Below are 27460 nucleotides of genomic sequence, written 5' to 3'. Positions count from 1 at the left end.
CGGAAATACTTACTGATGTTACTCACTGTACTACTACAATCCTATTAGTACTATTACTATTACTACAGTAACTGTTACTCCTGTGTGTTTCAGTGCACAGACATCCATTTCTTCACCGGCTGCTCCACCTCCTGAGCTCAGATTGACCCCAGTTTCATCACTTGTCCCTGGTGTTTGGATTAGTTTTGGTCCTATGAGGCTTCTCTAGCTTGTTAAGTTTTCTTATTATCTTCTGGAGTGAGGCTGTAAGTGTACTTCAAGTACTCAGTGATGTTGGACTGTAGAAATAAAAGTGACTTGACTTGAAAAAAAGTATAGTATTAATGTTTGATGTGATGAATTGTTCTGTTGTAACCTTGGTGACAGAAGATGGAGACAACTCATCAGTTCGTACAGGGGACACTGATACCCAAACTACTACTGTTTTCACTTCCTTCCCCAACAGCTTCACCTCATCATCCACTGGGATTAGTGCTCCTGCGTGTTTATACCCATCCCGTCCCACACTTCTCTGTCCCATCGTCTCTCTGTCCTCTCTGACTGTGAGACTCCCAGTCAACCTTTGTCTCTTACTGTTCTTCTAAGACTGCTGTTAAACCTGAAACTCATCTGTCTGTAAACCACTGCTACCTGAATCAGCTCAGATTCCTGCATTGGCCATTCAGTGATGTAAGTCTTATGTTTATTGGACCTTAGATGAAGAGAAGTCATTAGGACCTTGGATTGTTTGCATTGTCTTCTGGAATTGTCCCTTTTAACTTTCTGCTACTTACCTGACCAAAGTCTCACTAAAACAAATACTCACCTGTATCCTGAGCCTCAGTGAAACCACTCCCCTCAGTCACGTCAACATCCTGCCTCCGCTCACCTGGTCATTCACCTACTTATCTCCTGGTCCTGGTCCGTCTCTTTTTCATCCAGTTATTCAAACTCTGTTTATTTGGATTCATTGCTCCTGTAAGTTAAGATCAAATTTAACTGTGTGTCCCTGTCCTCAGTGCACAGTGTCCCCTCAGGACAGGTGACCCTGCAGAGACGTTGCCTCAGCCTTACTGAAAGTCTGGTGTGGTGGAGGCCTCGTCATAGTCTGGGGAAGTTAGCAGGCTGGCAGCTGTGGTTTGTGCACAGTGTTTCTGAGAAATTAAACTTCCCTCACTCTCTTCAGCACAAACAGAACTGAGCAGTCACTCAGCAGAGCAGCAGTAACGTGGTCTTGACTCGTTCAAGTTAGTTTTACATAGAATCTTTACTTAGTTTTAGCAGGTACCGGTGACTTTCTGAAGGTGAAGGTTTAGAAATAGAAATAAACATTAATTTTGTTGTAGTGGTTTTTCACAGACAGGAGAGAAAGAGTCAAACTCGTCACCATCAGTGGTGGTAATTACACATTCATTTAGTTATGATGGAAGATCAACGTCTTTCGTGGATTTCAGGAGTAAAAGACAGGAATCTTCATCCTCCATCATCATCCAGAAGAAAATCCAACAGTCAGACAGGAACAAACATCAGACTGACTGTCTCAGGTTTGTAGCTCTGGATGGTTCTGAGCCTGCTCATCTTCTGCTCTCTTAAAAAATGTGTTTTCTTCTTTTTCCACATTATTTCCACATGATCATTTTAAGTGTGTGTGAGTGTGTGTGTGTGTCTGTCAGTCTGTCTGTGCTGTTTGAGAGTTTACAAATCTGATCTCAACTAGACTCATTCATTCATATCAACACCACAGTCAGTACTGGTAAACATGGTTTTCTTTAGTGCAGTACTACTTGAAGTACAATCTGCAGCCTGTTGAAGAAGTTTGGTATTTAGTGTCATGGAAACAACCGAATTTCAGTCAAGATAGTTTTTTGAGTGGTTTTATTATGAGAGCATAAAGTATAAAAAGCACATAAATAAACAGCTGTTTGGAAAAATGTTAAATCTGTTTTTATTGAATTTAATTTGTGGGAAAGAATTGTTTGAATTTGACTTTTTGGTTTGGAAAACTGGGACTTTTTCTGCTACAAATGGAGAATCTGTTCTGTTCTGCTCAACAGAACTATGGGTCTTAGTCAGTCTGACTACAGTGCTGAAAAGTAAACGTATTTCTAGAATTTAAAGGATGTTTTACAGAAGGTGAAGGTGAGAAATAACTGATTGTCCTAAAATTAAAAAGGAAAAATAAAATGGAGGACACGAAATAAGCTTCTGCTTTAATGCGTATGACGTAGATGTGACGTACGGGGAAAAGCAGCCTGCGTACGTTATGTTCTAACATGTGGACGTTGTAGCTAATGTCAGAAAACTGAAAATCATTGTTAAAAACAAAGTTTTTGACTTTTAACCCTGTGGAGGAAACTGAGTCATCATGAGCAACTTAATGAGGTTTGTTAACAGGAGGAGGGACAATGTCCAGGGTGGGACTCCTGTTGACGGAAAGAGACATTCAGCTAACGGCTAACGGACATTTGTGTAGCTATTGTTGAACTTCCTCAACCTACAGAAAGTCACTTTACTTGGTTTAATTAATGTTAGCTGAGTTTAAGCAGCTGCATCAGACTGGAACTGAGCTCACACCTGATTCTAACACCTGATATACACGGAATGAGCCATTTCACAATAAAATGAAGCACAGTCTGATTCCTGAGGAGGAAGTAACATGTAAACTGAAGCAGTTTGCTTCATTTAGGATTAGAATGATCCAAAGGCCCAAACGTCCTCTGCTGGGATCATTGTAATAATCAAGCTGTTTCCAAAAGGGAAGAATTAGTTAGAAAAGTGTCAAAACTAAAAACTATCAGAGTCTCCACTTACCGTCGATGTGTCCTCAAACCTGGGTGTGGTTTCTGTTTGTCTCCATGTTAGAGACGTCTGTCTAAAACTCAGGACAGTTCAGTTCTGACTCAGCTTCCACCTCCACTGAGAGAACATTCAGGTGACGTGATGAATGAAAAGGTTATGTTCTAACTGTGGTTCTCTGAGGGAAGAGTCTTTCTCCAATCGTTCCATATTCCATATGTTCCAATGACGTCCTGAGCTCAGGCAACAACTGTTTCCGTGTCTCTGCAGCAGTTTCCTCACTTGATGTGTTTTGCCAGTTTTGCAATAATGAGACAGGGGGAGGGAAGATGGCTGCTGCAGCTGGATGTTTCTTACTCTTACAGACCAAATAGCGTTTCATCGTGGTGTGTGACTGGCAGCCTGCCAACCAACACACTGCAAAAATGCTTTTCTCTGTTTTCTATTTCATGCTGTGTGATGGTTTTCTGGAAGCAGAGCTTTGATGTGGCCTTCAGCTGGCAGCTGGACATGGATGGAATATGTAACAGTGCAGAGAGTCTTGAGCTGTAGAGAACAAAAGTGAAAGGGAGCAGTAACACATTTTTAAAACACTAATACTGAACAGTTTGACTTTACAAATAGGCAAAGTGCTGTTAGTTCACCTGAACATAAAAACTTCTACTTCTGCAGAAAAGGATGATTCATGTGTGATGAGCTGCAGACAAACATTTTTACAAATCTGCTTTTAGTTTTACAACAACAAACATCTGTAACATCAGCTGCATTTGACCAATCATCTCTGTATAAAGTGATTTAGTGAAGGATTTGTTTAAATCAGAGCATCACAATCATTCAGATCATATCAAGTTCTACTGATTGTTTCTACTGATGTTGATCATGTGTTGAATTATTCACTAACTTGTTTTTTCTCCTCCACAGATTCTCAGTGATCTACGTTTTTGTGAGTTTCTCTTTGACTGCAGGTAAGTTTCTCTGTGTTCTGCAGCTTTAGGTGCTGAGATTCCCACATTTCTTTAAGACACTTGAGTTTTCAGCAGTGGTAGTCTGCACTGCATTAAATAGATGAAATAGATTGACAGAAATGATGATGATGATGATGATGATGATGATGATGATGATGATGATGATGGACAGGAGTTGGATGTGAGGAGAGATAATGACACCTCTAAAACAGACCTCAGTGGCAGTGTTTGGTCAGTTTCCCTCTGGACTGGCAGCAGATCCAGACTTCATCAGCTCATCATGACACAGAAACACAGACTGAAACAGAGGGAGACACAAATGGTTCCCAGCTGAAATGTACTTTTTAGTAACATGTTCATATCTGAGAGACTGAGACAGTTTGTGGGAGTTTTGCTGAAAAACAACTGAAATGTACCATTTACATTTCGTCATTTGGCAGATGCTTTTATTCAGAGTGAGTCACAGGTGAGGGACAAAGCAGCAGAGAATCCAAGTCAGGAAGAAGACGTTAAACCTTTGAGTTCAGTCTGCAGCTAAGCATCAATATCTGTATTTGTCTGATTTATTTCAAGTGGAAGAAAACATTTGTCTTCTCTCTCACTGAGCTGCCAGGATCAAGTAACGTGCTATATAGGAGAAGACGTCCTGCTGCCCTGCATGTCCACAGGAGCAGACCTTGCTGTCTTCTGGACGGACAAAAATGACGACCACGTTTTGAGGATAAAACAAAGTAAACCAGATTATTCATCCCAGCATGAGAAGTTTAAAGGTCGAGTGGAAAGTTTCCCTGATCAGTACAAGAAGGGAAACTTCTCCATCCTCCTGAAGAAGGTCCAGCAGTCAGACAGTGGATCTTATTACTGCTTTGTCCCTAAAGTGAAGTTTGAGCAGCAAGTCCAGGTCACTGACAGGTGAGTTGTGTGTAAAGTGAACATAAAGTATCACACCCACATATTCATACTGAGTCCATCATGTTATGAGTATGATAAGTGAGGATACACAAGCTCGTCCTTAACGGAAGCCCACACGTCATTTTATTGGAAACCTTTTGTGGATTGGATACTGCAGCTGATCAGATCTGACACAACACCAGCACAGTTTATGACACAAGTACATTAAAAACAGCACTTTGTTACATTTCCAGGCTTTCAACTTGATTTGCTTTCAGATTCACAGTCACATCTAAAGTCGTGGATCTGTGTTGATCGAGTTTATCTGTTGGACGGTAGAACTGAAATCAACTTTTAATATTTTTTTAAAAGATTTTCTCTTCAAGATCATCTGTTTTCTGTTGTCATGGACACAGTGGGTGTAGTGATTTCAAATACAACAAACCCAAAGTTGCTATGAGGCTGATGATCGGCCGTGTTTGTCCCATGTGCTAGAAAAAAGGAATTTAATCAAAGCTTCAATCAGATTGATAATTAAATAAATGTATCCTAGCAGGTAACCAGGTGTATATGAATCCTACTTGGCCCATTGTTCCTGCTTCCCATGAAACAAAATTCTCCATGTAACAATTGATAACAAAGGATAAATAACAACAAATACATTTCAAATTAAATTTAAATATTGACTCCTACAGTTGCTTCAGCAATAATCACATTTGAACAATAACCAAGATATAATAAAAACACAGGCAGATATGAAAGAACAAAATCCTGCTCTGTGCTCATTGTAATACAAACTATCCTCTGTTATCAGAAACATGTCACTTTAGATGATGCTTCAGAGGAATTTCCTTGTCAGAGGACATGATTTGAGTGTTTGGGTTGTTTTCAGCTCAGTCTCCAAGTTTTACAGGATGCTGTCAGGAGTTTTCCCACTTTTTGTTTCCCTGGGTTTGTTCAGATACAGTAACTAGAGTCTGAATTGTCCTCAGATGACGTGTTAAAGCTGTTTTCTCTTGTTCATGTTGCAGGTGAACGTGCTGCAACAAGTCCTGCTCCTGGATCATCAGCTCATATCACTGGAGTAACACTGAACTCCCTCCATCTGACTCTGATCTCTGTTATTCTGTTCAACTGCTGTTCAACTTAAAACTGTCTGACAGCTCTGACATTGATCACACATGAACCCTACATTTATCTGTGTCATGTTCTGGACTTCAGTTCCACTTCCTGCCCAGGACTTTTATTTTGTAGCCCCGTTTACCTGCTTCCTGCCTCATGTTAATTAATCAGCCTGATTGTTCTCACCTGTTCCCTGGTTTACCTGACGTGTGTATTTGGATTCCTGATTCTTGTTTTTTGAACTCTGTCATGGCAAAAATGAAAATATCTGGTCTTAGACACCTCAAGTGTAATTAATAAAGAAGCTTCAACATCAGGGCGTCTTTTAGGGTTTTATTAACTTGCAAGAGAGAAGAACATCGACAGAGCTTCAGTTCTCCATCCTATGCAGTTCTAAGCTTCATACATCACACATAGATTTAGAACCTTCTGTTGCTGGGCAGAACATTCTCAAACACTTCAAGACAAAACACTTATATATGAGACAAAGTTTAAACAACATACAATCTTTTAAACATTCTTCAAAAGTACACTGAGTACAAGTTTCTATTATAACTAGGTAAAATGCTAAGAATTAAATTTAATCATCATTTAATTAGACTTGATTTTCCATCACAATTCCCTCTTTTTGATGACATTTTAATCACAAGACAAACAACAGAAGTCATCAGATGCACAAATTCATAAAGATTCAATATACAGGTACTGTTTTTGTGTGACAGACATCACTGGGGTACAGAGCTAAGCACAGATTACAAAGTATAGAGCATATTTACACATCTGTGTACAGGTCAACATCAGGTTATAAGAGGAACTAAATTCTTTGCAGATGTTATATCACTGAGTCCCATCTGATGAGTCATAGCATAATCAGACCTCTTACTCATGGGATAAGACAACACCTGTAAAATGTAAAACATTGCATGTTCAAGTGTAGAAGTAAGCAAAGACAATATAGCAGGTCCATCCTGTTCTGCCAGCTGCTCCACCAGGTGTTCTACAGCATCAGAGGTGTGATTCATAGAATTCATATGTAATTCATCCAATCAACATTTTAATATCCTGCAGCTATTTGGTTTCTAATTTTACATCAAATTATCTTTTATGGGCACTGCACTTCCTCCCTGGAGAGTGGGGACATGTCATGTTCGATTCCTACCTTCAATTCCAAACATCACCTGTTTACACGTTCTGGGACGGAGTCTGTTGTGGTTTTCCTCTGCAGATTCACCACATGTCTTTCAAAGCATGTGTTTTACTCGACCAGTGTACTGTGGCACAAGGAGTCTCATTCTGTCCTTCATGGTGTTGTTCTCACTGTTGCTTCCTTCTTCGTGGCTTGGAGACTCAGAGTGCAGGCACTTGCACTCGTCCTCTTTGTCCCCTTCCTTCAGTGGGTGGTGTGTATCCACCTCTTTTACTGCTGTGTGGTTGTGTGCATCATTTGGAAAGGTCTGTTCCACCTCTTAGAAATCCTTCAGTTCACCTTCAGTAGAAAGAATGTCCTTCACCTGCTAATGTATGTGAAACAAAGAAGAAGACAACGTCTGGCAATTTTGCAACATATCATTTTCTCAAATTTGGAGATTTCCCAAACAATTTTGTTCATTAAAACAACCGGAGAAACTTCAGTCCAAGGAGACTTTCTTCTTCGTACCAATTTTGTTTTGAGTACATGTCAGTCATAACAACATAATATCTCTTCTCTCAATTGGCCATCAACTCAATGAAATCAAATGGTTGATCAGATGGAAGATGTGCTCTCATTCAGGTAAAAATTTAATTCCGGTAAAAAACAGTCCACATAGTCCGTATACAGAATGAGAAAAATACATCATCCAATTCAGCAACCAAGAAGTTATTTGGTTGTGGATTTAATACTTCCAGAGCTTTTTTTACTGCTCGCAAATCCTGAGCAAATCTCCACTTTCCACTATCAATATCACACATCTTTATCAGTAAATATTCACAAGATACAAATACGGCTGCTTTTCTTTAGCAATTCAAAAACCGATGTAATTCCATCAGTGGCTTTTTGTTTTAGAGCTTAATGTTTTTCATTTACAGGTTATCACAGGTCACATTAAGATCACTGTGATGTCAGGGTGTATTAATATGTGACCTACTCTATAAAAAGGCATCTTCAAGCCCTTTTACTGGGAAATATTCAAATCTGAGTTGATTCACACAGGAAAGAATCACTAGCTCATCTGATCCTAACCCTCTGCTCTCTGCTTGCACCTTTTTCACCAGGTGTTGTTGCCACTATTTCTGATAAGGAAAAAGTGTGTGTGTTTTCTGCTCAGGCACAAACATGAAAACAGAACTAAAATCCTTCCTGTAGGCAGCTACACACTGAACACATCACAGCTGGTTCAACCTCAAGTTGCTACCAACCATGTACAGAAGAACACTTTTGACAAAATAGCCTGAATTTTTCCACCTGTCTTATTCTGATTTAGCTAATGAAAATATGGGGAACAGCATTTGGAAAATCATAGAAACAGTTTTGTTCCTCATTCAGAGAGACAACACATAAGTGATCAGACCAATGAAACACTTCAGTCAATTTCTCAAACTTCACTGAATCCAGTCTTTGTTCATAAGGAACATCAGGGCCATGTGAAACATGTGCTGTACAATGTAAATCACTTTCTGACATGAACAAGACAGACAGACGGCTGCAGCTTCCATTCATACACATATAACAGAGAATCAGGGCCATAATTCATCATGGTGTGTTTTTAAATTTTTGAATTATCGAACATTTGCATTACTTCTGATGTAGACATCAGATAGATCCACAACTTAATCATTAGATATGTCAAATTTATGGGGCATAATTCTGACAACATGAATGCATGTTTAAAAAGATCGATCATGAGAATTAGCACAAGACAATGACTGAGCCAAATACTCTTTTTGTGCTTTTCCAGAAACACCAACATGTACACTGCTCATTTTGCAACGTTTAACACTGAACTAATTGGTCCACTGCCTACCAAAAAAAAAAATCACCTCTTTATCTTCCACTTTCTGAGTGTGTTCAGGACATTGACTCTCTCCCTCAGCATTTAAACTCTGGTGTAAATTTAGCTCTGATCTTAAACACATTGCTCAATCAAATCCACATTTATTCCAGCATCTTCGAGCTTTATCAAGCAGTTTTCATTGCATTTGTCTGGCAAATTATCAGTGCAGGTCTGAGCAGGAATGTCTTCATTGCAGTTTGCAAATCAGTGTGTGTGTGTGTGTGTGTGTGTGTGTGTGCGTGTGTGTGTGTGTGTGTGTGTGTGTGTGTGTGTGTGTGTGTGTGTGTGTGTGTGTGTGTGTGTGTGTGTGTTAGGTCATTCATCAGCAACTGTCCCCGGGACACCAGTTTTTCCTCCTCCCGTCAGTTTGCCACTGGCGATGACTTTTCAGGACAATCTCTGGGTCTATGTCCTCCTCAATCCCAGAGGGACAGTCCTTTGCACAATGTCCCCTTTTCCCACATGTGTGGCATCTATCTGCAGCTACTGAACATCAGCTACATCCAACTCCTCGTCCTCTGTCTCTCCATCGTCCACTGTCCTGTATCGTTTTCCTCCATGACCTCTGTCATATGAAGACATCTTCATCCTGTATCACAGACTGTCTGGGCCTGACACTTCAACCATGTTTTTTTTATTTTTCTCTTCCATCTTTCCCCTCCTGAGCTGATATCAGGTTGGTGACAAGAATGCAGAAAGGGAGGAAGATGAGGATGAGGACGGAGATGTGGTGGAGTCAGGTGGTGGTTGTTGTTGCACTCGTTGTTCATTGTGTCCTTGCGGTGGTGGTTGTGTCAGCACTGACGGGTAGGAGTCCAAGCCAGCGTCCAGTTTCAGTGCTGTGATCTGTGGACAGAGAGAAGACACACTGGGAGAATATGGTGGTTGTGAGTGTTTTCTACTGAAGCATCATCTGTTCTGTGTGGTGCAGTTGTCATAAGAGTTTTGTTTCCCCTCAGTCGTCTTCTTTCCCTAAACTCTACTTCATTTTTCTTTGTTCACATATTTAACATTATGTAAGTTACACATCTGTTTGTCTTTTTAGTCTTCAGTTTCTTTTCTTGATTTTACTTTTTTTTTCTTCTTCCTCTAATTTTGTTTGCTTATTTTATTAAAGCAACCTCCTTGAGAAAAGCCAAAGTCCTAAATCCATATTTTCAAACATTTAAGACTTTTGTCACCATACTTGGTTTTCATAATCTCAACAATCGGACCCTACGAGGTCCAAGCCCCCGTCCGTGCCCGGCCTTCAACGCAGACGTCTCTATGAGGGTGAGGGTATCTTTTTAAAGCTCCCAATACACCAGCTTTATTTGTTTGGCCCCTTCGTCCAACTTGGCTGTTTCCCTTTATACTCAACTAGCTAGGAGCCATTAGCCCACTCGGGCTTCGTTCAATGTCACTTATCTTCCCCAATCAACTAGGAGTCGTCCGATTCTAACAGACTATTCAACCAAGTTTGGCAACTTGAGCTCAACAAAATTAATTTAGAAACTTCTTTCCACCTTCTTTTCACCTGGTATCTATGCTGACCAGTTTTAATTTTTAGTTCGTGAATCTGGCGTCAGTCACCATAGGAGCCGCTGTGTTCAGTTCTTCTCTACACTGATTCTTTCAGTGGAGGTTGAGACTGGACTTTGTTTTCTGTTCCAGGGTTCATGCAAACCACTGTTCACTCTGGCTCCTCCGGTGATCAGTCACAGATCCTAGTGTTCATTTGGGTTTAGTAGTTTTTGTTTCTCATTGGTGTCCTGCTGTAAGGACATATATATATATATATATATATATATATATATATATATATATATATATATATATATATATATATATATATATTAATAAAGCAGTTGGGATTTTTTTTTGTATTTTTTGCTATTTATGTTATTGCTGACCTAACAAATACATAAGAAAACATTTACATTCACAGGGAAGATTCTCTTTTATTCAGCTTTGCTTAGCAGGTGTGGACGAGGATGGGAACAACAAATATTCAGTGACAGTGATAAAATAGATGTTAGAGTCAAATAAAATAAAATGATTTTGGTGCAAACATTTGTATCCATCTTTACAAGTTATGAAATAACTGTAATTCCTGATGAAGGAATATTTGTACCTGACAAATGTGAAATAAATATTATGTTTCATCAATATCTTTTTTTGCCTTTTTTGTAATATCCCATATTTTACGTATCGACTGAGACACCAACGGTTCCACATTTGAGAGAAGAACCTGAGCTTAGTTTATGTTCTGTTTACAGAGTCTATTATCCTACACATACATCTGTACATGAGATTCCACTACACAGCAGGTTGACACACTAACAGAAATGTGACGTGGCTCCTTGAGCAGCAGCCTCATCCCATCGTTAGACGCCACGTTTGTGCACACAGTCAGTCAAAAGCTTTGATAAATCCTCCACAGAAACACTAAAAAGAAGGGGACATAAAATACGTCCTTGTCTAACTGTGTTGCATCCACTGAAGGGAGCAGACACAGAGTTACCTCATCTCACGTCATTGTGAAAATGTGAGATATCTGTGTTTAAAACCAAACTGATGGTCAAAGCTCAGGACAAACTTTTCCATCATGAACTGGACTTCAGTTCTACTTCCTGCCCCAAACTTTTATTTTGTAGTCCCCTTTTTCCTGCTTCCTGTTCCTAGTCCTTTCCTCCAGCTTTACCTTTCGTTATCTCTCTTTATTGTTTGCACCTGTTCCCCTCACTATTTAGGTCCAGCTTTCCCCACAGGTCCCTGTCAGATCCTTCTGTGCTGTATATACTAATACTGTCATACAATGAGCACAACTCATTTAATATCTCTACGTTTTTATGTTGTGCACCTTGTTACTGAGTTGCTGCACAGCTTCAAGCAAGAGACTCTCATTCTTCTGCATGAGGGGAGTTTTGCAGCTTTATTGTTTGTTTGAACATGTGGAGAGTTGTGTAACTGTGTGTGTTCTCAGTGTCCTTAATCTATGAAGTTACATTTGCTTTGTCCAACCAAAGTAATTGTAGCTGTAAAGAAGTGAGCTGTGTGTTTGTCTGTTGTCACTACAGATTCCTGTAGTGTGTCTCTTCAGTGAGCGTCAGTCTCCTGCTGCTGTGTAATCAGTCATCAGACGCTGTGTCAGGATGATTGTGTGGTTTGTTCAGACACTGAAGTGGTGACACGAGTTTCCTCAGACTGATTCTGTTCATGTGAACACTTTTATTTCTCTCATCTTGTGTGACCACACACAGACATGTAACACTGCAGCTTCTCTCCCAGCAACTCAGTTACCTCGTTAACAAACCACCTGTGTTAAAGTCACGTTGAACCTAAAAGGCTCCTGCAGCCTGGTGCTTTAAGGTCTTTTTATGCAGAAGGTGCTGTTAGTTTTCAGCAGTAATCTGTCTCCCTCTGTCAGAGTCAAAGAGGCCTGAAAAACAGACATCGATGGGAACCTGAAAAGCCTTTTAGGCCTCACGATACAAGTGTGACTGACAGAAGCTAAGGAACAAAAGTATTAAAACTCTTTTGCATCTGCTAAATAAAGTGCAACGTCTGCCGTTAAAGTAAAAGCATCCTTGCTTTAGGTTTACTTTGATAATGTTTCCTTAAAAGTGTCTGTAGCTTCTCCTCGTGGATGGAATAGAGTCAGGTTCACTAGATGAAGGTTCTGGTCACTTTAATCCAGACCCTGAAATGCTAAAAGTTTTCTTACAGCTTAAAAATATTCCAGTTCTAGTTTCAGGTGTATGTAGGTGCTGGTGAAGAGGCAGCAGGGAAACACTGGGATGAAGGTAGTGAACAGCTGGATGAATTCCTTCACCGCCTAAATAGAAACCTGTTCAGTTTAACCTCAGGCAGCTGCTATGAGCCAAGGTAACGTGAGGGCTGACCTGGATTCCTGTCCCGGAGAGACAGGCTACCAAACAAGTGAAACTGGAACAAGAGCTGCAACGATTTGTCATGTGATTAAGTTTCAGTTTAACTTTATTCAGGAAGCACCAGATTACAACCAAACTCATCTGAAACCACCAGATGTGAGTTTAGTCTTTTAAATGAAAGTGACAGATTCATATTTACCTTCTTTAAACTTCTACACAAACTCTCTCACCTCTGCAACCTGCTGATCCCTCTCATGGTTCACTGAGCTCATCCTGCTGCTGGTTTACAGCTGTAATCATACGCGTCACAAAAGAGGATTTAGTTCAGTTAATATAATGAAGTTTACAGTAAAAACACACAGAGGAGAAAACAGTTAAGAACATTTCTACTTAGGTTTTATTGAGCTGCTTGGTTAAAGATTAACATGTGTCTGTGAACTGTGAGCTGCTGCAAGATGCACTGAAAAAAGTGAAACTTGGTTGGTTTGCAGCATCAACCACATGAGCATGAAAACAGCTTATTTCACCTTCAGATGCTCACACATATAAAGACATGTGGGATTCAGGCTCAAGTTCAATGTGAGAAAGTCAACGTCTACTGGACAAACAGTGTCCCAGTGTTTACCAGCCAGGGCCAGAACATTAAAGATGGACTTTTAAACTGGGTTCAATGAATCAGCTCCAGGATCTGGTTCCATCAAACTCACTAACTCTGGGCTGGTGTCTCATCGCTGCTCCTCACAGGAAATGAAAAGCTTGGGGCGACTCCATCAGATCAGCTGTTTGAGAGTTTACACATCTGATCTGAACTAGACTCATTCATTCATATATCTGTGCTCTTTATTATGTAAAGTGCCTTGAGATGCTTTATAAATAAATTGGAATTGAATTGAATTCATATCAACACCACAGTCAGTACTGGTGAAATACATGGTTTTCTTCAGTGCAGTACTACTTGAAGTACAATCTGCAGCCTGTTGAACAACTTTAGTATTTTGGACTTGAACCTGTAATGAGGTACTTTTACTATTTTTAGCTGAGTACTTGTACTTTTACTTAATACTTTGTATTAGTCTGATGTAAATTACCAACATCTAATCATTATGTTTGTAAAAACCATAACTACTAAAAGCTGTGACAGTGTAGTTGTATGGAAACAGGATTTCTTGGAGACAGAGTTGAGTAAACTGTGTTGCTGTAGTTTGTCCACAAATCTGATCTGATCTGGATCTTTTGTCTGTCTGCATGTAGACACATGTTTCATTCCCTCTTCTCTCTGCTGCTGTTGGATCATGTACAATAACACTGCTAATGGACTGTGATACATAGTTTCATCTGCAGGAATTTTCCTCCGTTGGTCCTGTGGAGACATGTTGTGGTTTTTCCACATACAGTAAATTATTCCCCTGAGATGGTAGTGAAGGATCCTGAGGCCTCAGAGAGATAAAGGACTGGAGTTTAAACTTTACCTTGTTCTCTAGTTTGACTGAGTGAACCACCTCATTTTAATATGAATCAGAATATGAGACGGGACAGGTCCTAAAAAACCCATAAATAAACAGCTGTATGGAAAAATGCATTAGAAAGAGTTAATCTGTTCTTATTGAATTTATTTTGGAGGAAAAACTTGTTAGAATTTGACTTTGTGTTTTGGAAAAAGAGGAAAGTGACTTTTTCTGCCACAAATGGAAAATATGTTGTTGTTTTTGTTTTGTTGTTGTTTTGATGAGATAATATTCAAATTCAGAACAAGATGGAGGCCAACATGCAGAAACATATTTATAGAATTTAAAGGATGTTTTACAGAAGGTGAAGGTGAGAAATAACTGATTGTCCTAAAATTAAAAAGGAAAAATAAAATGGAGGACAGGAAATAAGCTTTTGCTTTAATGCGTATGACGTAGATGTGACGTACGGGGAAAAGCAGCCTGTGTACGTTACGTTCTAATGTGTTGACGTTGTAGCTAATGTCAGAAAACTGAAAATAATTGTTAAAAAAGAAGTTTTTGACTTTTAACCCTGTGGAGGAAACTGAGTCATTATGAGCGACTTAATGAGGTTTGTTAACGGGAGGAGGGACAATGTCCAGGGTGGGACTCCTGTTGACGGAAAGAGACATTCAGCTAACAGCTAACGGACATTTGTGTAGCTATTGTTGAACTTCCTCAACCTACAGAAAGTCACTTTACTTGGTTTAATTAATGTTAGCTGAGTTTAAGCAGCTGCATCAGACTGGAACTGAGCTCACACCTGATTCTAACACCTGATATACACGGAATGAGCCATTTCACAATAAAATGAAGCAGAGTCTGATTCCTGAGGAGGAAGTAACATGTAAACTGAAGCAGTTTGCTTCATTTAGGATTAGAATGATCCAAAGGCCCAAACGTCCTCTGCTGGGATCATTGTAATAATCAAGCTGTTTCCAAAAGGGAAGAATTAGTTAGAAAAGTGTCAAAACTAAAAACTATCAGAGTCTCCACTGACAGCTGATGTGTCCTCAAACCTGGGTGTGGTTTCTGTTTGTCTCCATGTTAGAGACGCGTGTCTAAAACCCAGGACAGTTCAGTTCTGACTCAGCTTCCACCTCCACTGAGAGAACAGTTGTCGTGACAAGACCTAAACCACATTCGGGTCTCATTGGTTCATAGGAACCACATCTCTATTTTCACTAACGTGAAGCCACATGTTGTACAGACAAACATTTTTACAAATCTGCTTTTAGTTTTACGACAACAAACATCTGTAACATCAGCTGCATTTGACCAATCATCTCTGTATAAAGTGATTTAGTGAAGGATTTGTTTAAATCAGAGCATCACAATCATTCAGATCATATCAAGTTCTAATGATTGTTTTTTACCTGAGTATAGTTTCATGATGTTGATCATGTGTTTATCATGTGAATTATTCACTAACTTGTTTTTTTTCTCTCCTCCTCAGATTCTCAGTGATCTACGTGTTTGTGAGTTTCTCTTTGACTGCAGGTAAGTTTCTCTGTGTTCTGCAGCTTTAGGTGCTGAAATTCCCACATTTCTTGAAGACACTTGAGTAGTTTTGCTGAGAAACGACTGAAATGTACCATTTACATTTCGTCATTTGGCAGATGCTTTTATTCAGAGTGACTCACAGGTGAGGGACAAAGCAGCAGAGAATCCAAGTCAGGAAGAAGACGTTAAACACATTAAACAGTCCTTGTTGTTCTACAGTCAAACATTTTAGTTCAGTCTGCAGCTAAGCATCAATATCTGTATTTGTCTTATTTATTTCAAGTGGAAGAAAACATTTGTCTTCTCTCTCAGTGAGCTGCCAGGATCAAGTAACGTGCTATATAGGAGAAGACGTCCTGCTGCCCTGCATGTCCACAGGAGCAGACCTTGCTGTCTTCTGGAAGGACAGAAATGACGACAACGTATTGACCATAAACCAAAGTAAACCAGATTATTCATCCCAGCATGAGAAGTTTAAAGGTCGAGTGGAAAGTTTCCCTGATCAGTACAAGAAGGGAAACTTCTCCATCCTCCTGAAGAAGGTCCAGCAGTCAGACAGTGGATCTTATTACTGCTTTGTCCCTAAAGTGAAGTTTGAGCAGCGAGTCCAGGTCACTGTCACAGGTGAGTTGTGTGTAAAGTGAACATAAAGTATCACACCCACATATTCATACTGAGTCCATCATGTTATGAATTGTTAAAGTTCCTCAGCAATAATCACATTTAAATTTTACAAACACATATTTTGTGCAGCATCTGATCAGTGAGGAACATTTACACACTGCTTCAATCTGAGCACAGTAAAAAACAGAATGCAGGTTTTTAAATGACACATTTTGAAACAAGCAGATTGGGACAGAAATAAAGTCACTGTGTCCATAATAACAGATTGTAACTGTAGATACTATTTGGACAGTTTGCATATGAGCAAATACAAACTATCATCCCAGTAACTCCAGAGTCTGACTGACAGCTGATCCAGCTGAGCCCTTGTCATCAGAAACAGATGTCTGTCCTTGTGTCTTTTATTTCTCCCTCTATGCATCTTTAGGAGGACGGACTAAGACTTAAGGAAAAGATGTGATTAAAAACACAGCAGTGTTCATCTCCAACTTCTCCTGCTCTCTTTCACTACTTAGTTACAATCTGTGAGTCTTGCTTCCAAAAACAGTCAGAATCAGTCTCAGTGTCTCTGTGCTGTAACACTGACACCTGCTGGACCAGGTTTGTGTTTCCGTCACTTCATGACAACAAATAAATGGAATCAGACTCAGTTACGACTATTCTACAAACCCTTTAGAAGTTTCATACAGATCACAGCTCAAATGTCTTAATTTAACTCCTAAAACCAACAGATGTCTGTTTTCAGACAACTTATCAGCTCAGTCTCCAAGTTTTACAGGATGCTGTCAGGAGACTGAATTGTCCAAGTTTACCCACTTTTTGTTTCCCTGGGTTTGTTCAGATACAGTAACTAGAGTCTGAATTGTCCTCAGATGACGTGTTAAAGCTGTTTTCTCTTGTTCATGTTGCAGGTGAACGTGCTGCAACAAGTCCTGCTCCTGGATCATCAGCTCATATCACTGGAGTAACACTGAACTCCCTCCATCTGACTCTGATCTCTGTTATTCTGTTCAACTGCTGTTCAACTTAAAACTGTCTGACAGCTCTGATAAACCCTATGAATAACAGCACTTAGGATTTCTTATGTTTTTTGTATTTTTTGATATTAATGTGTTAATGCCAACCCAACAAATACATAAGGAAACATTTACATTCACAGGGAAGATTCTCTTTTATCCAGCTTTGCTCATCCAAAGGTTGAATCACATCAGCTGGACTTAGTTTCTTTCTTCTTGGTTAGAAACATTTTCCAAGCAGCTTCTTCAGTCTGAGGGTAAATAGGCTCAGGGTCCCAGTTATATCATCATATCCGTAGATGTATTTTTGCTTTAGCTTTGTATTTTTGGTAGAAAACATGAAGTTATTTGCAAAAGAGTGTCATCACAGTGTGTTGCCCAAGGACACTTTGACTCATAGGAGGGAGCGGGAATAGAACCGCTGACCTTGTGAGCACATGATTTGTGTTGACTTGTTTACTGCTGTAACTCTGTCATTCTAATAATCTGTGTGGACGTTAGTTTGCTTTGTCTCATGTTGGTTGTATTGTCTTCAGTTGACACCTGCAGCAGCTGCGAGGAAACAATGTACTTTATGTATTTTCCTTCTTTCAGTATTTGTGTGTGTTTCCAACTTAGTATTATTGTTTGTAGTGTTGTATGAACAGTATATGTGTGTCCATAAATGTCCATTTGATCCAGCTCACAACAATTAGTGCACTAAAGCAAAGAATGTTTGAGGAAAAATAACTTGTGCAACATAAAGGAATATGATTCTTTATGTTTTCAAAGAACGTTGAACCTGCTAAATAACAAACTGAAGTTTTGATTCTGAAATACAAGCTGAAGGTCAATAATTAGTTTTTTCTGCAGTAACAACTTTGTGACCCAAGATGGAGCCACTTCACAGTTGCTACTGCAGGTACTGCCTGTACTGCTTTAACTAGTACCACTACTCATGTAGTTGTAGTGGTAACATACAAATATTGCTGCTGTTACTAGTACTTCTAGTACCTGCCTGTTTATTAGTAATAATAAGACTGTTGCTGTTGAAGTTGCAGCCACATACTACTTTTACTACTGCTGCTACTGTAGGACACTTTTCCAAACATTCCTTCTGGACACATGTCTTAGTGTCCCTTGGAGACTGAACCCCACATTGCCCCTGGTGTCTGTCCCTTACTACCAAGTCAATTGTATTTCTACTAAAACGTGCAGCTCGGGCTACACTAGTACTGCTCTCACTACTAAAACTGTGACTCACAGTACTCGTTTGTAGTGTAGTGTCACTACAACAGTAACACTATAGTAGTAATACTAACAGTATATGATGTCATTATATACTATATAATCATTGAGGTTCAGTCACAGCAAACTAACCCCACTACTAAAAACAGCATGGTGGCTCAGTGGGTAGGACATCGGGGTCCGAGTTTGCAGGATTGAATCCCAGGTGTGTCCTCAGTGCTCACTGCCCACTGCTCCCCCAGGTACAATCCTGTTTTTTACTTACACTTATGTTAATAATGTTCTCGCTGAAAAAATGTCCCTTTCACATTTCTGTGAAGTATTACTAGTATTACTGTTTTCAGATTGGTTTTATTAGCAGAAATAGATCAAACTCAGTTATTGACTCAAACAAACATTAGTGCTTCCTGATACAGAAGTACAGGGGGGTGAACAAGTTTTAGTTCCAGTTGTTGAGCGTCTGGTGAGCCTGGCTTATGTATTTGTAGTTTAGATCTGGAGACTTTATCTATGACATCATCATTCTGTGAATCAGGAAGTAAAGAACTTGTCTCAGTGTGAAGACGGAGCAGCATCAGATCAGAGCTGTGCTGGTTTAGAGTCTCTCTAGTTTCTGATACTGAACCTGATCATGGATCTGCTTTGGATGATCCTGCTGGTGTTTCTGGTCTGTGCAGAGGCCCAGAATGTGACGGAGGTAAAAGTGGAGCTGGGTCACTTTAAACTGTTCAGTGAATAATGTAGATGTGCACTGGTACGTGGAGATCGTCAGTCAGGTTCGAGGACACATCAGCCGCACTTTCAGGGGAGATCCTGCAGATACTGAGTACTTCGTGTCCAGTGTTATAAGCAAATACTCAGCTTGGGAAAACAGCCTCCTGATCACCAACATCACAGCAGAGGACTGCAGACTGTACTTCTGTGGCAGGAGGATAAATGGTGACATTCAGTTTGTGGACACATTCAGTCTGGTCTCAGGTTGGTTTTGTTTTTTTAACAAATGCTTCTTTCAGGCCTCTTGAGTTTCTAAAGCAGAGATTTCATAGTTGTCTTTCAGTCCAAGGGGTTGATTTCCAGCTCTAAATCTTGAAATAATCAGGTATAATGTTGAAATCTTCTTTGCTGTTCCCCTGCTTCACAATGTTGAGCTGGTTTTGTGAGTGTTTTCGTTCACTATTGATCTCTGCTCACTTAACTAACTTATTGACAACTTATTTACAATTTAGCATCAGCATTAATGCAAACAGAAAGTGCGTCACAGTAAACAGCCTGGAGCTGTGGCCCCTGTTTAACCAGGTTCAAAACACTGGCAGGATCAGTTCTGTAGTGTTTGGTACCTTTAGCCTGTTCACGGTCAGAACATAAAATACTGATCAGATCAGTTGGCTCATGTTTACTTTACGTTTATTACCTTTTTCAGAGAACAACAACGATCAGCAGCACGACGTGATGTGTCAGAATAAGGTTGTGATATGCAGCTCATACGTCCTGAATGTCTTCCTCTTACTGGGTGAGTCTGTGATTAGTTTAAAGTTGTTCTCTTAGCATTTGGGGCCTTATTAGATTGGTGCTAGAGCAGACAGGAAGCATGAGGGACGATGCTCAGTGTTTTTCTGTGTGCATTCTATCACATGAGGAAGATCATTAGATTCCTAACTGAGTTGGCCACACTGTGAGCTACAAACTATATCTTGTATATTTTACATATTCATCTGCAGAAAACCCAGCAGGTGGTGAGTGTATATATAGCAGAGTGATGGTTAAAGTTACGTCTTGGTGTTTGAATGTGAAGTGGAATCAGTTTGAAGGTGACTCACCTGAGGCTCTGCTGCAGGTTTGCTTTGTTCACTGATTTGGTTGAAGAAGAAGAAGAACTGTAGCCGTCAGGTGACTCATCCTTCACCTAATAACACAGGAACTCTGGATTCACAGCAGGTGAACAAACCTATTTATACTGTCACAGTACTAATACTTCTACTACCTACTGCTGCTACTCCTCAGACCAGTTTTGTTCTGGGACCCACTCCTGTACACAAACATTAAAGCTAAGGAAGCTGTGGACTTGACACATCTGTGTCCTACATTTATTAGAGATGGGAAAAAGCTCTTTAAGTCTTAAAACCTCTTAGATTTTACTTCTTAGATTTAAAAGCTTTTTCAGACTAGTCCAGATGTCATCAAAAATACAAAACAAAAAAAAACCATGACCTGGGTCACTGAGGATCTCCACACTTTGGTTATGTAATACTGTACTAGATCTCTTTCTACTAGTACTACCATTTCTATGAGTGGTACTACTCCTGTGTGGTACTCAGTACTCTTCCTGTGTGTTGCAGTACGAAGAGATCCAGTTCCCCCCCGTCAGAGCCCCCCCACCTGCTGCTTCTTCAGAGTATATTTACGCCAACTGTCAGCTTCCTTCCAACTAATCCTGGACGCTGACGGAGACACCTGGACTGTACCTGTACACCAGGTCTACTCATCTGTAGTATTCATGTTTGACCTTCACACAGCTGGGACAAAGGACTTCCTGTTCCACTGTCAGTCTGTGAGACAAACCTGTCAGAAGGTTGGTTTTGTCTCACAGGAAGTCTTCTTGTTGCTTGTCCACCTGTTTAGTTGGACACTTGTTTGTCTGTGTTTATGCAGTGAAAAATCTCTGTCATGTGAAGGGAGCATTTTTACTTTTACCTTATGTGGAAAAGTAGTTGTTGCTGTGTCGTACTGTGTTGTACTGTGTTGTAGTGTGTTGTGTGGGGGAATAGAGTAAATTTAGTCACATAGTTAGATAATCAGCACACAGTCAACCAAGATGGTTCTTATTGAAGAGGTCAGAAAGAGGACAAGAAGTCACAGGTTGAGTCATGTTTAGAGGGCTGATTAAGATCTTAGGAGGCACTTTGTTGTAATAAGACCCAAAACAATGTAGTAGATAGTGGGTCCTGGGGTCACAAGATCTACAAGAAGGTTCAATTAAAGGGTTTTATTGCTTCTCAATAACCTAGAAAGGGACAAGAATGATGACTGTCAACTGCTTGGTCCTGGTTTCTTCAGTCATGTTTTGTGAGGGTGGTTCCTGTTTTGGCTTTGAGTATAAATAGAAGGGGTTTGAGAGACACAAGTCAGAAGAAGACACCAACATCCATGTGTTCTTCTCCATGCTGACATGTATTAAGCTGAGATGGTTCATCACGCTCAGTTCTGTATACAATTCTTCTAAGAGGGAAAATTTCTATCACAGTTGTAGATGTGTGTTGTACTGTGTTGTTGGTGTTGTTCTGGCTGGTAGGAGGTCACTTTTCTTTCTGTGCTGCTGTTGACTTACTGTCAGATATTATAGCAACTGTTCAGTTATGGAGCCAATAAAAAAATGCTGACACATAAACACATGAATAATTACAAACCTACAATCTCATATTTATCACTGTGCACGAGTACTGATGGTACTTTAATTATACTGCAATACAAATGCTTTAGTATTTCAACCTAAGTAAAGTTTGGAAAGCAGGACACTGGTAATAAGAGTTTGAGGTGTGTGTGTGTGTGTGTGTGTGTGTGTGTGTGTGTGTGTGTGTGTGTGTGTGTGTGTGTGTGTGTGTGTGTGTGTGTGTGTGTGTGTTTGTGTACAGTCAAATTCTATAACAACATTTTAAAAGTTTGTCACATTGTGTTTGTCAAACCAAAGTAATTGTAGTTGTAAAATATGTGTAGTGCAGTAAAAAGTCCTGTGTACCGAGTTCTTTGAATTGCAGTAAAGTGAATATTTGATTTGAAAATAAACTTAAGTTGAGTAAATCTACTTATTGAAGTAGTTTCTTTGCAGCACTGTAAAACACTCAGAGGGAACGATGACACTACAAGCCACTGCAGTGGGAAACACCAACCTCACTAAGTGTGAACGTTACTTCAGGACCTTTTTGCACCTTCAGCACAGTGTTTGACTATCAGTACGTCCACCTGCTGGACACACTCAGCACTGTCTCCACAGGACAGTTGAATGACTGATCAACGCTGAGCTGTGCTGCCACCTGCTGGTTTAAGTGAGCTGGTTCTCCAGTGAAACACAAGTCAAAGAACCCAGAGTTTGTGTCGTGGCCAAATTCCACAAATTCTGGCCACAGACAGCTCGAGTGTAATCAGTAAAGAAGCCTCCACATCCAGGATGTCTTTAATTTTCTATAGAGAAGTGCACCAACTGAGTTTCAAGCCTCCATCCAGTGCAGTTCTAAAGTCTTAACATGTCAAACATGATCTTACATCGTCCTGTTGCTGCACAGATGCTCTTTTCCCCCTCAGGCTGCTGCCTCCAGCTTTTCTCTTTTAACTCTTCCAACATACGTTAAGCACATAGGAATCTGGTGTAACCTGATGCCTCCGTGTGGGCAGTCAACCATATAGCTGAGCACAGAGTGATGGTGGGTTCCTTTATTAAAGGTCAGACCTTCTGGTGTCATTACAGGTGAACACACCTGAGCAGGTGATGCACTGTGACCCACAGAGGAGCAGCAGCTCCCACTGAAGCTGATGAAGGACACAGGGGACACTGACCAAACAAGTGAAGCATCTTCATGCTGACATCAGACACATCTGTCTGCATCAGGAAATCACATCTGGGATCTGGCTTCAAACCCACAAACGATTGTGATGAAGCAAACATTTGCATCCAGAATCACAGGTGGACGGTTCGGCTTTACTGAAGACACTTAACTGAATGTCAGTTGTTGCACAGATGTGGAACCTGTACCATAAAATCCCCTGACTAACAGCAAACATCTGTGCTTTCTCTCAGTGAGCTCCAGGTTCACGTCCAGAGTTTTACTGGAGAGGACGTCCAGCTGTAGGACAAAGAGAACAACACCTCAGGGGACGACTGATCCCTTAGCATCCGCATCCGTCCTGTTCCACGGGTTAAATTCAGTCTGATCCTGTCTTCATCTGGTTTATTAGCTCTGCTGGTGCTGATCATCAGGTTTCTACTTGTCACTGAATCCATTAAATCTGACAAAACCCTCTGATTCATCAGATGGACAGAAAACAACTTTACACAAGATGGCGGCTCTTCACCAGTTCTCACACACACCCTGAGGATGATGATGATGATACGAGATTCCAGCGCTGGGCACCTTATTACCGGGATGAACTGAACAGTCTCGTTCTTTGGAGAGATGCAAAAGTTTCAGCAGCTTCTGTTTCTAAATGAATTTGTGTTGCTGCTGTTTTGTGTTTGTTTCTAATCAATAAAGTTACTTTTTGGTTGTGTAGTTGTAAAAAGTAGTTGTTTGTCTGTTGTCAGTACAGATTCATGTATTGTGTAACTTCATTGAGGTGCAGTCTCTAAGCCAGGTCCATTCTTTGACACAAAGCCTGATTCATAGAGAATCCAAAACTCCAAAAACTAAATTTGTTCATATGTAAACAATATGTGGGTAAAACAGATTATACATTTTTAACCTGACTCAACCAAGATACTTAGACACAACATTTTGAGGCAAAGGCACAAGCAAACATCCCCACACTTTCTACACTGCTACACTGATGTCTGTCTGTGCTCTTTCTTTGAGATTTAGGTGCAGAGGAAGGTGAGGACGAGTTCTGTTTTCAGCACTTGAATATTGGCAGTGAGGTTGCAGAGTCTGAGGCTTGTTCAACCATCATGGGATCACTGAGCTGAAGAGCTGAGGCTACCAGACTCTGTTGGGGGACGGACTGTAGGCCTGAATGAGGGACTACAGGTAGGAAGGTGCCGTTGAGAGTTTGGTGGTTTAACACTGGCTGTTGTTGATACTCCAGGTCTTTTTGACACAGAACAAACCAATGAGCAGGTGGTCAAAGAAATTGCTGAATGCTTCTCGTTTGTTGCTCCTGGTCCTCATGTCATCTTGGTTGTTCTCCAACTGGGACAGTGCTTCACTGAGGAAATGTTCCAAGAGGCTGAAAAGATTAGAGAAGAAATGGAACAACTTCTGAGAGAAAATCCAAACATGACTCCTGTGTTGGTCCTTTTTCTGTGGAAAAAAACAGTTTTCATGAGAAGCTGATTCAGTGACAAATAGGGTCCTTTACCTCCTGAATCCAGATCCTGAATCGCTTTCTTTCTTCAGCTGAATGGAGCAAACACGGTCTTGTGGGGGGTAAACCTGCTCTAATGAACCACAACAAGCACAAACGCACATGATCCAGAACCCTGCTGTGATCTGGGTCCTGCACCATAAAGTGAGCCCAGCTGAGTTGGGGGTTCTGTCTGCCTGTCACCTGGTTCTGTGACATCTGGGTTTTCCTCGTGTTAATTCTTTATATTGTGTTAGTTTGACACACTGACGTCCGTATTCAGGATTCAAGACACAGGAAACTGCAGTGTCATTAGCTTTACTTGTGTCCAACCAGCAACTTGTCCAACTTGTCACCAACCGTTACAAGACGTCACACATCATCTGCCTGTGACGGATAAACATGGCTGAATACACTTCGTAAGTACATTTAATACACTGCTGTTTGTAGCCTGAGTTCATTTTTGACATTACATTTCAACTGGAAGTAAACTTTGTTAGTGTGTAACAAGCCTGTGGATGCACCTGTGTGTTCTTTGATTAATATAATGATTTTTTTTGAGCTTGTAAATATTTATTTGTTTTTAACAAAACCTTTAGAGATGAGATGCAATAAGAAGTTAATTATGAAAAAATCAACACTAGATGAAAATATGAGCTTAAACACAATATGGGTTTGTTTAGCAATGTATCCATGTGTGAGTTAGTATGTGCATCTACAGCCTTGCAAAGGTTTAGACAAAACAATATAAATCCAGTAAGTTAGCACAGTAGCTTCATTAGTAAATGAACGTGAGAGTGCTGACACAGAACCTGTTCAACCAGTTTACCTGTAATTGACACAGAGTGTTGTCCTGTGTACAGGTTGTGTTTACGGCCAGTGATAAAGTGACACACACATCTGTGCATAGCAACAAGTTACATTTACCTCTATACTTACATTTTCAGCTAAAGTGTATCTGTTGGAGTCATTTTGATGTTAGGAGAAAAAACACTTGTCAAGTTAACCCCTGATGACCTTGGTTGAAAGTTTAACCCCTTTCAACCCCCCCAGCATTGGTTTTTGAGTCTTCAATTAGCCATAAATGAAGTTAGAGGATGTTTCTTCAGGTCTGTGTCATCACAATGTGCACTGGAAGAAGCTGAACTACATCCAAACCACTACAGGGAGAAAATTTAAAAGTTATTAAAGCTCCTTAGAAAAAACTGTTCAAACGTGATGTAAAAAACATTTTAAATGGACCATGTACACAAGTGTTGCTCAGTAATATTCATCTTGTTCACCTGACTAGAGATTAGCTAGTTACAATAGGCCTGCTACAAATTTCATATAATTATAGATGTGACTGAAGTTTACCGTGTTTTAAGTCAGTGAACATTTGTGTCAGTTGCTGTGTGGACAAACTGTCCTGTTGTTCAGCAGACATCTGTCTCTGTACTGCTGTGATTTCTATCTGACTGTTTCAAGGAAAAATTGGTGTTTTCTTACAGTGAGCTGCCTGAAAGTCATCAAGCGTTTTACAGGAGAAGACGCCCTGCTGCCCTGTGTCTACAAAGGACATAATCCTCCAACTGAGACACTGTCCATCTTCTGGAGGGACAAAGACAACAGCCGTTTGTTGAACATAAAGAATAATAAAGCAGATAATTCATCACAGCACCAGAAGTTCAGAGGTCGAGTGGAAAGTTTTCCTGACCTGTACAAAGACGGAAACTTCTCCATCATCCTAAAGAAAGTGCAGCAGCTGGACAACGGCATCTACGAGTGTCACGTCCCAGTGGTGGACGTGGAGCAGAGAGTTCAGCTGAGTGTCTTAGGTTAGTTTAAAGAGAACTTTAGTAAGGATCACAGTGTTTATACTGAGCCCATCAGCTTCTGAATTGACTTTTCATTTTTGTTTTGGATGAATTGACTTTTATTTAAACGCTGACACCTGCTGCACTCGATTGGTTTCACTCACTTCAACATCAACTACATCACATGGTCATCATGAATGTCAGTGTACACTGACCATCCACAACATTAAAAGCATACTGTTAGCAATGATGATCATTTAATGTGACAAAGCATCTGACATGTAACATTTGGAGGGTTTAAGACCACAGTGTTTTCAAATCTGCGCTGACTTTGGTAAATTTGTAATAATAATGTTCTTACTCAAGTTTAACAGGCCTAAAATGTCCCTGTGTTTGTTCAGATGCACTAAGTAAAGAGTCTGAATTGTCCTCAGATGATGAGCTGAACCTGTTTTCTGTTTCCCACAGAGGCCGCAACTCAGCACGTCGCTGAGGCGCCATGTGTAGCGCTCGAGCCGTAAACCGACGTGTGACGTCACCGGTCCCATGATAGTTGTCGCTCGATACGAGCTGCGACACTTGGAGTCGACACACGGCGGTCCGTCGGACATTGCCGAGCTGTGCCGAGCGCGCTGACACGGGCCAAACCAAACGGGCTCCGTGGGTCTGTGTGGTGTCAACGTTCCTGCGAAGTTACAAATCTCTGCAACATGTTTTTGACACGAGATTTACCGTTGATACTTTTTACTCCTGCTCTTACTAGTACTACTACTTCTACCCCACTGAATACTGCTATTTCTCAGCTGCCTTTATTAAGTAAAACAAATACTGCTTCTGCTTCTTCTATCAGTACTGGTGTTACTACCACCACTGAAACTACTGTTGTAATAGTAGCACTACTACTGTTACTGCTACTGGTACTATCATTGCTGTACTACTGCTGTCACTTACTTATTACCAAGTGAAGTTAGTATTGCTCTGCACCGTTTGGTGCTACTACTAGTACTAATATTACTACCATTTGTCGTCTCTGGGCCAGAGCTCATTTAAAATGGTCTGAGGCAAAATTGAAAACTGTTCTGTGGTCAGAGGAATCAAAATT

At 40.4% G+C, this 27460-nt stretch overlaps 1 protein-coding gene across 5 annotated transcripts in view; it reads left to right on the top strand.

The window, feature by feature from the left end:
* Positions 1–1529: 1529 nt before the first annotated feature.
* The window catches only part of LOC137125568 (V-set domain-containing T-cell activation inhibitor 1-like), a 26457-nt gene continuing 526 nt past the window's right edge, over positions 1530–27460 (top strand). The window contains exons 1-4 of one of the 5 annotated variants that reach the window (XM_067501230.1): positions 1530–2361; positions 3697–3740; positions 26053–26379; positions 26827–27460. The exon at positions 26827–27460 is cut by the window's right edge and continues 526 nt beyond it. In XM_067501230.1, coding sequence (XP_067357331.1) covers positions 2345–2361; positions 3697–3740; positions 26053–26379; positions 26827–26879 — 441 coding nt within the window. In that variant the 5' untranslated portion in view covers positions 1530–2344 and the 3' untranslated portion in view covers positions 26880–27460. Of the gene's footprint in view, positions 2362–3696; positions 3741–13974; positions 14716–15600; positions 15645–15959; positions 16272–17182; positions 17342–26052; positions 26380–26826 lie in introns of those variants that run through there. The other 4 variants (XM_067501228.1, XM_067501229.1, XM_067501231.1 and 1 more) reach the window with 4 other exon arrangements.

The sequence above is a fragment of the Channa argus genome, chromosome 4 (genome assembly GCF_033026475.1).
Source record: "Channa argus isolate prfri chromosome 4, Channa argus male v1.0, whole genome shotgun sequence".
Lineage (NCBI taxonomy): Eukaryota > Metazoa > Chordata > Actinopteri > Anabantiformes > Channidae > Channa > Channa argus.
This window is presented reverse-complemented; position numbering and strand designations above follow the sequence as displayed.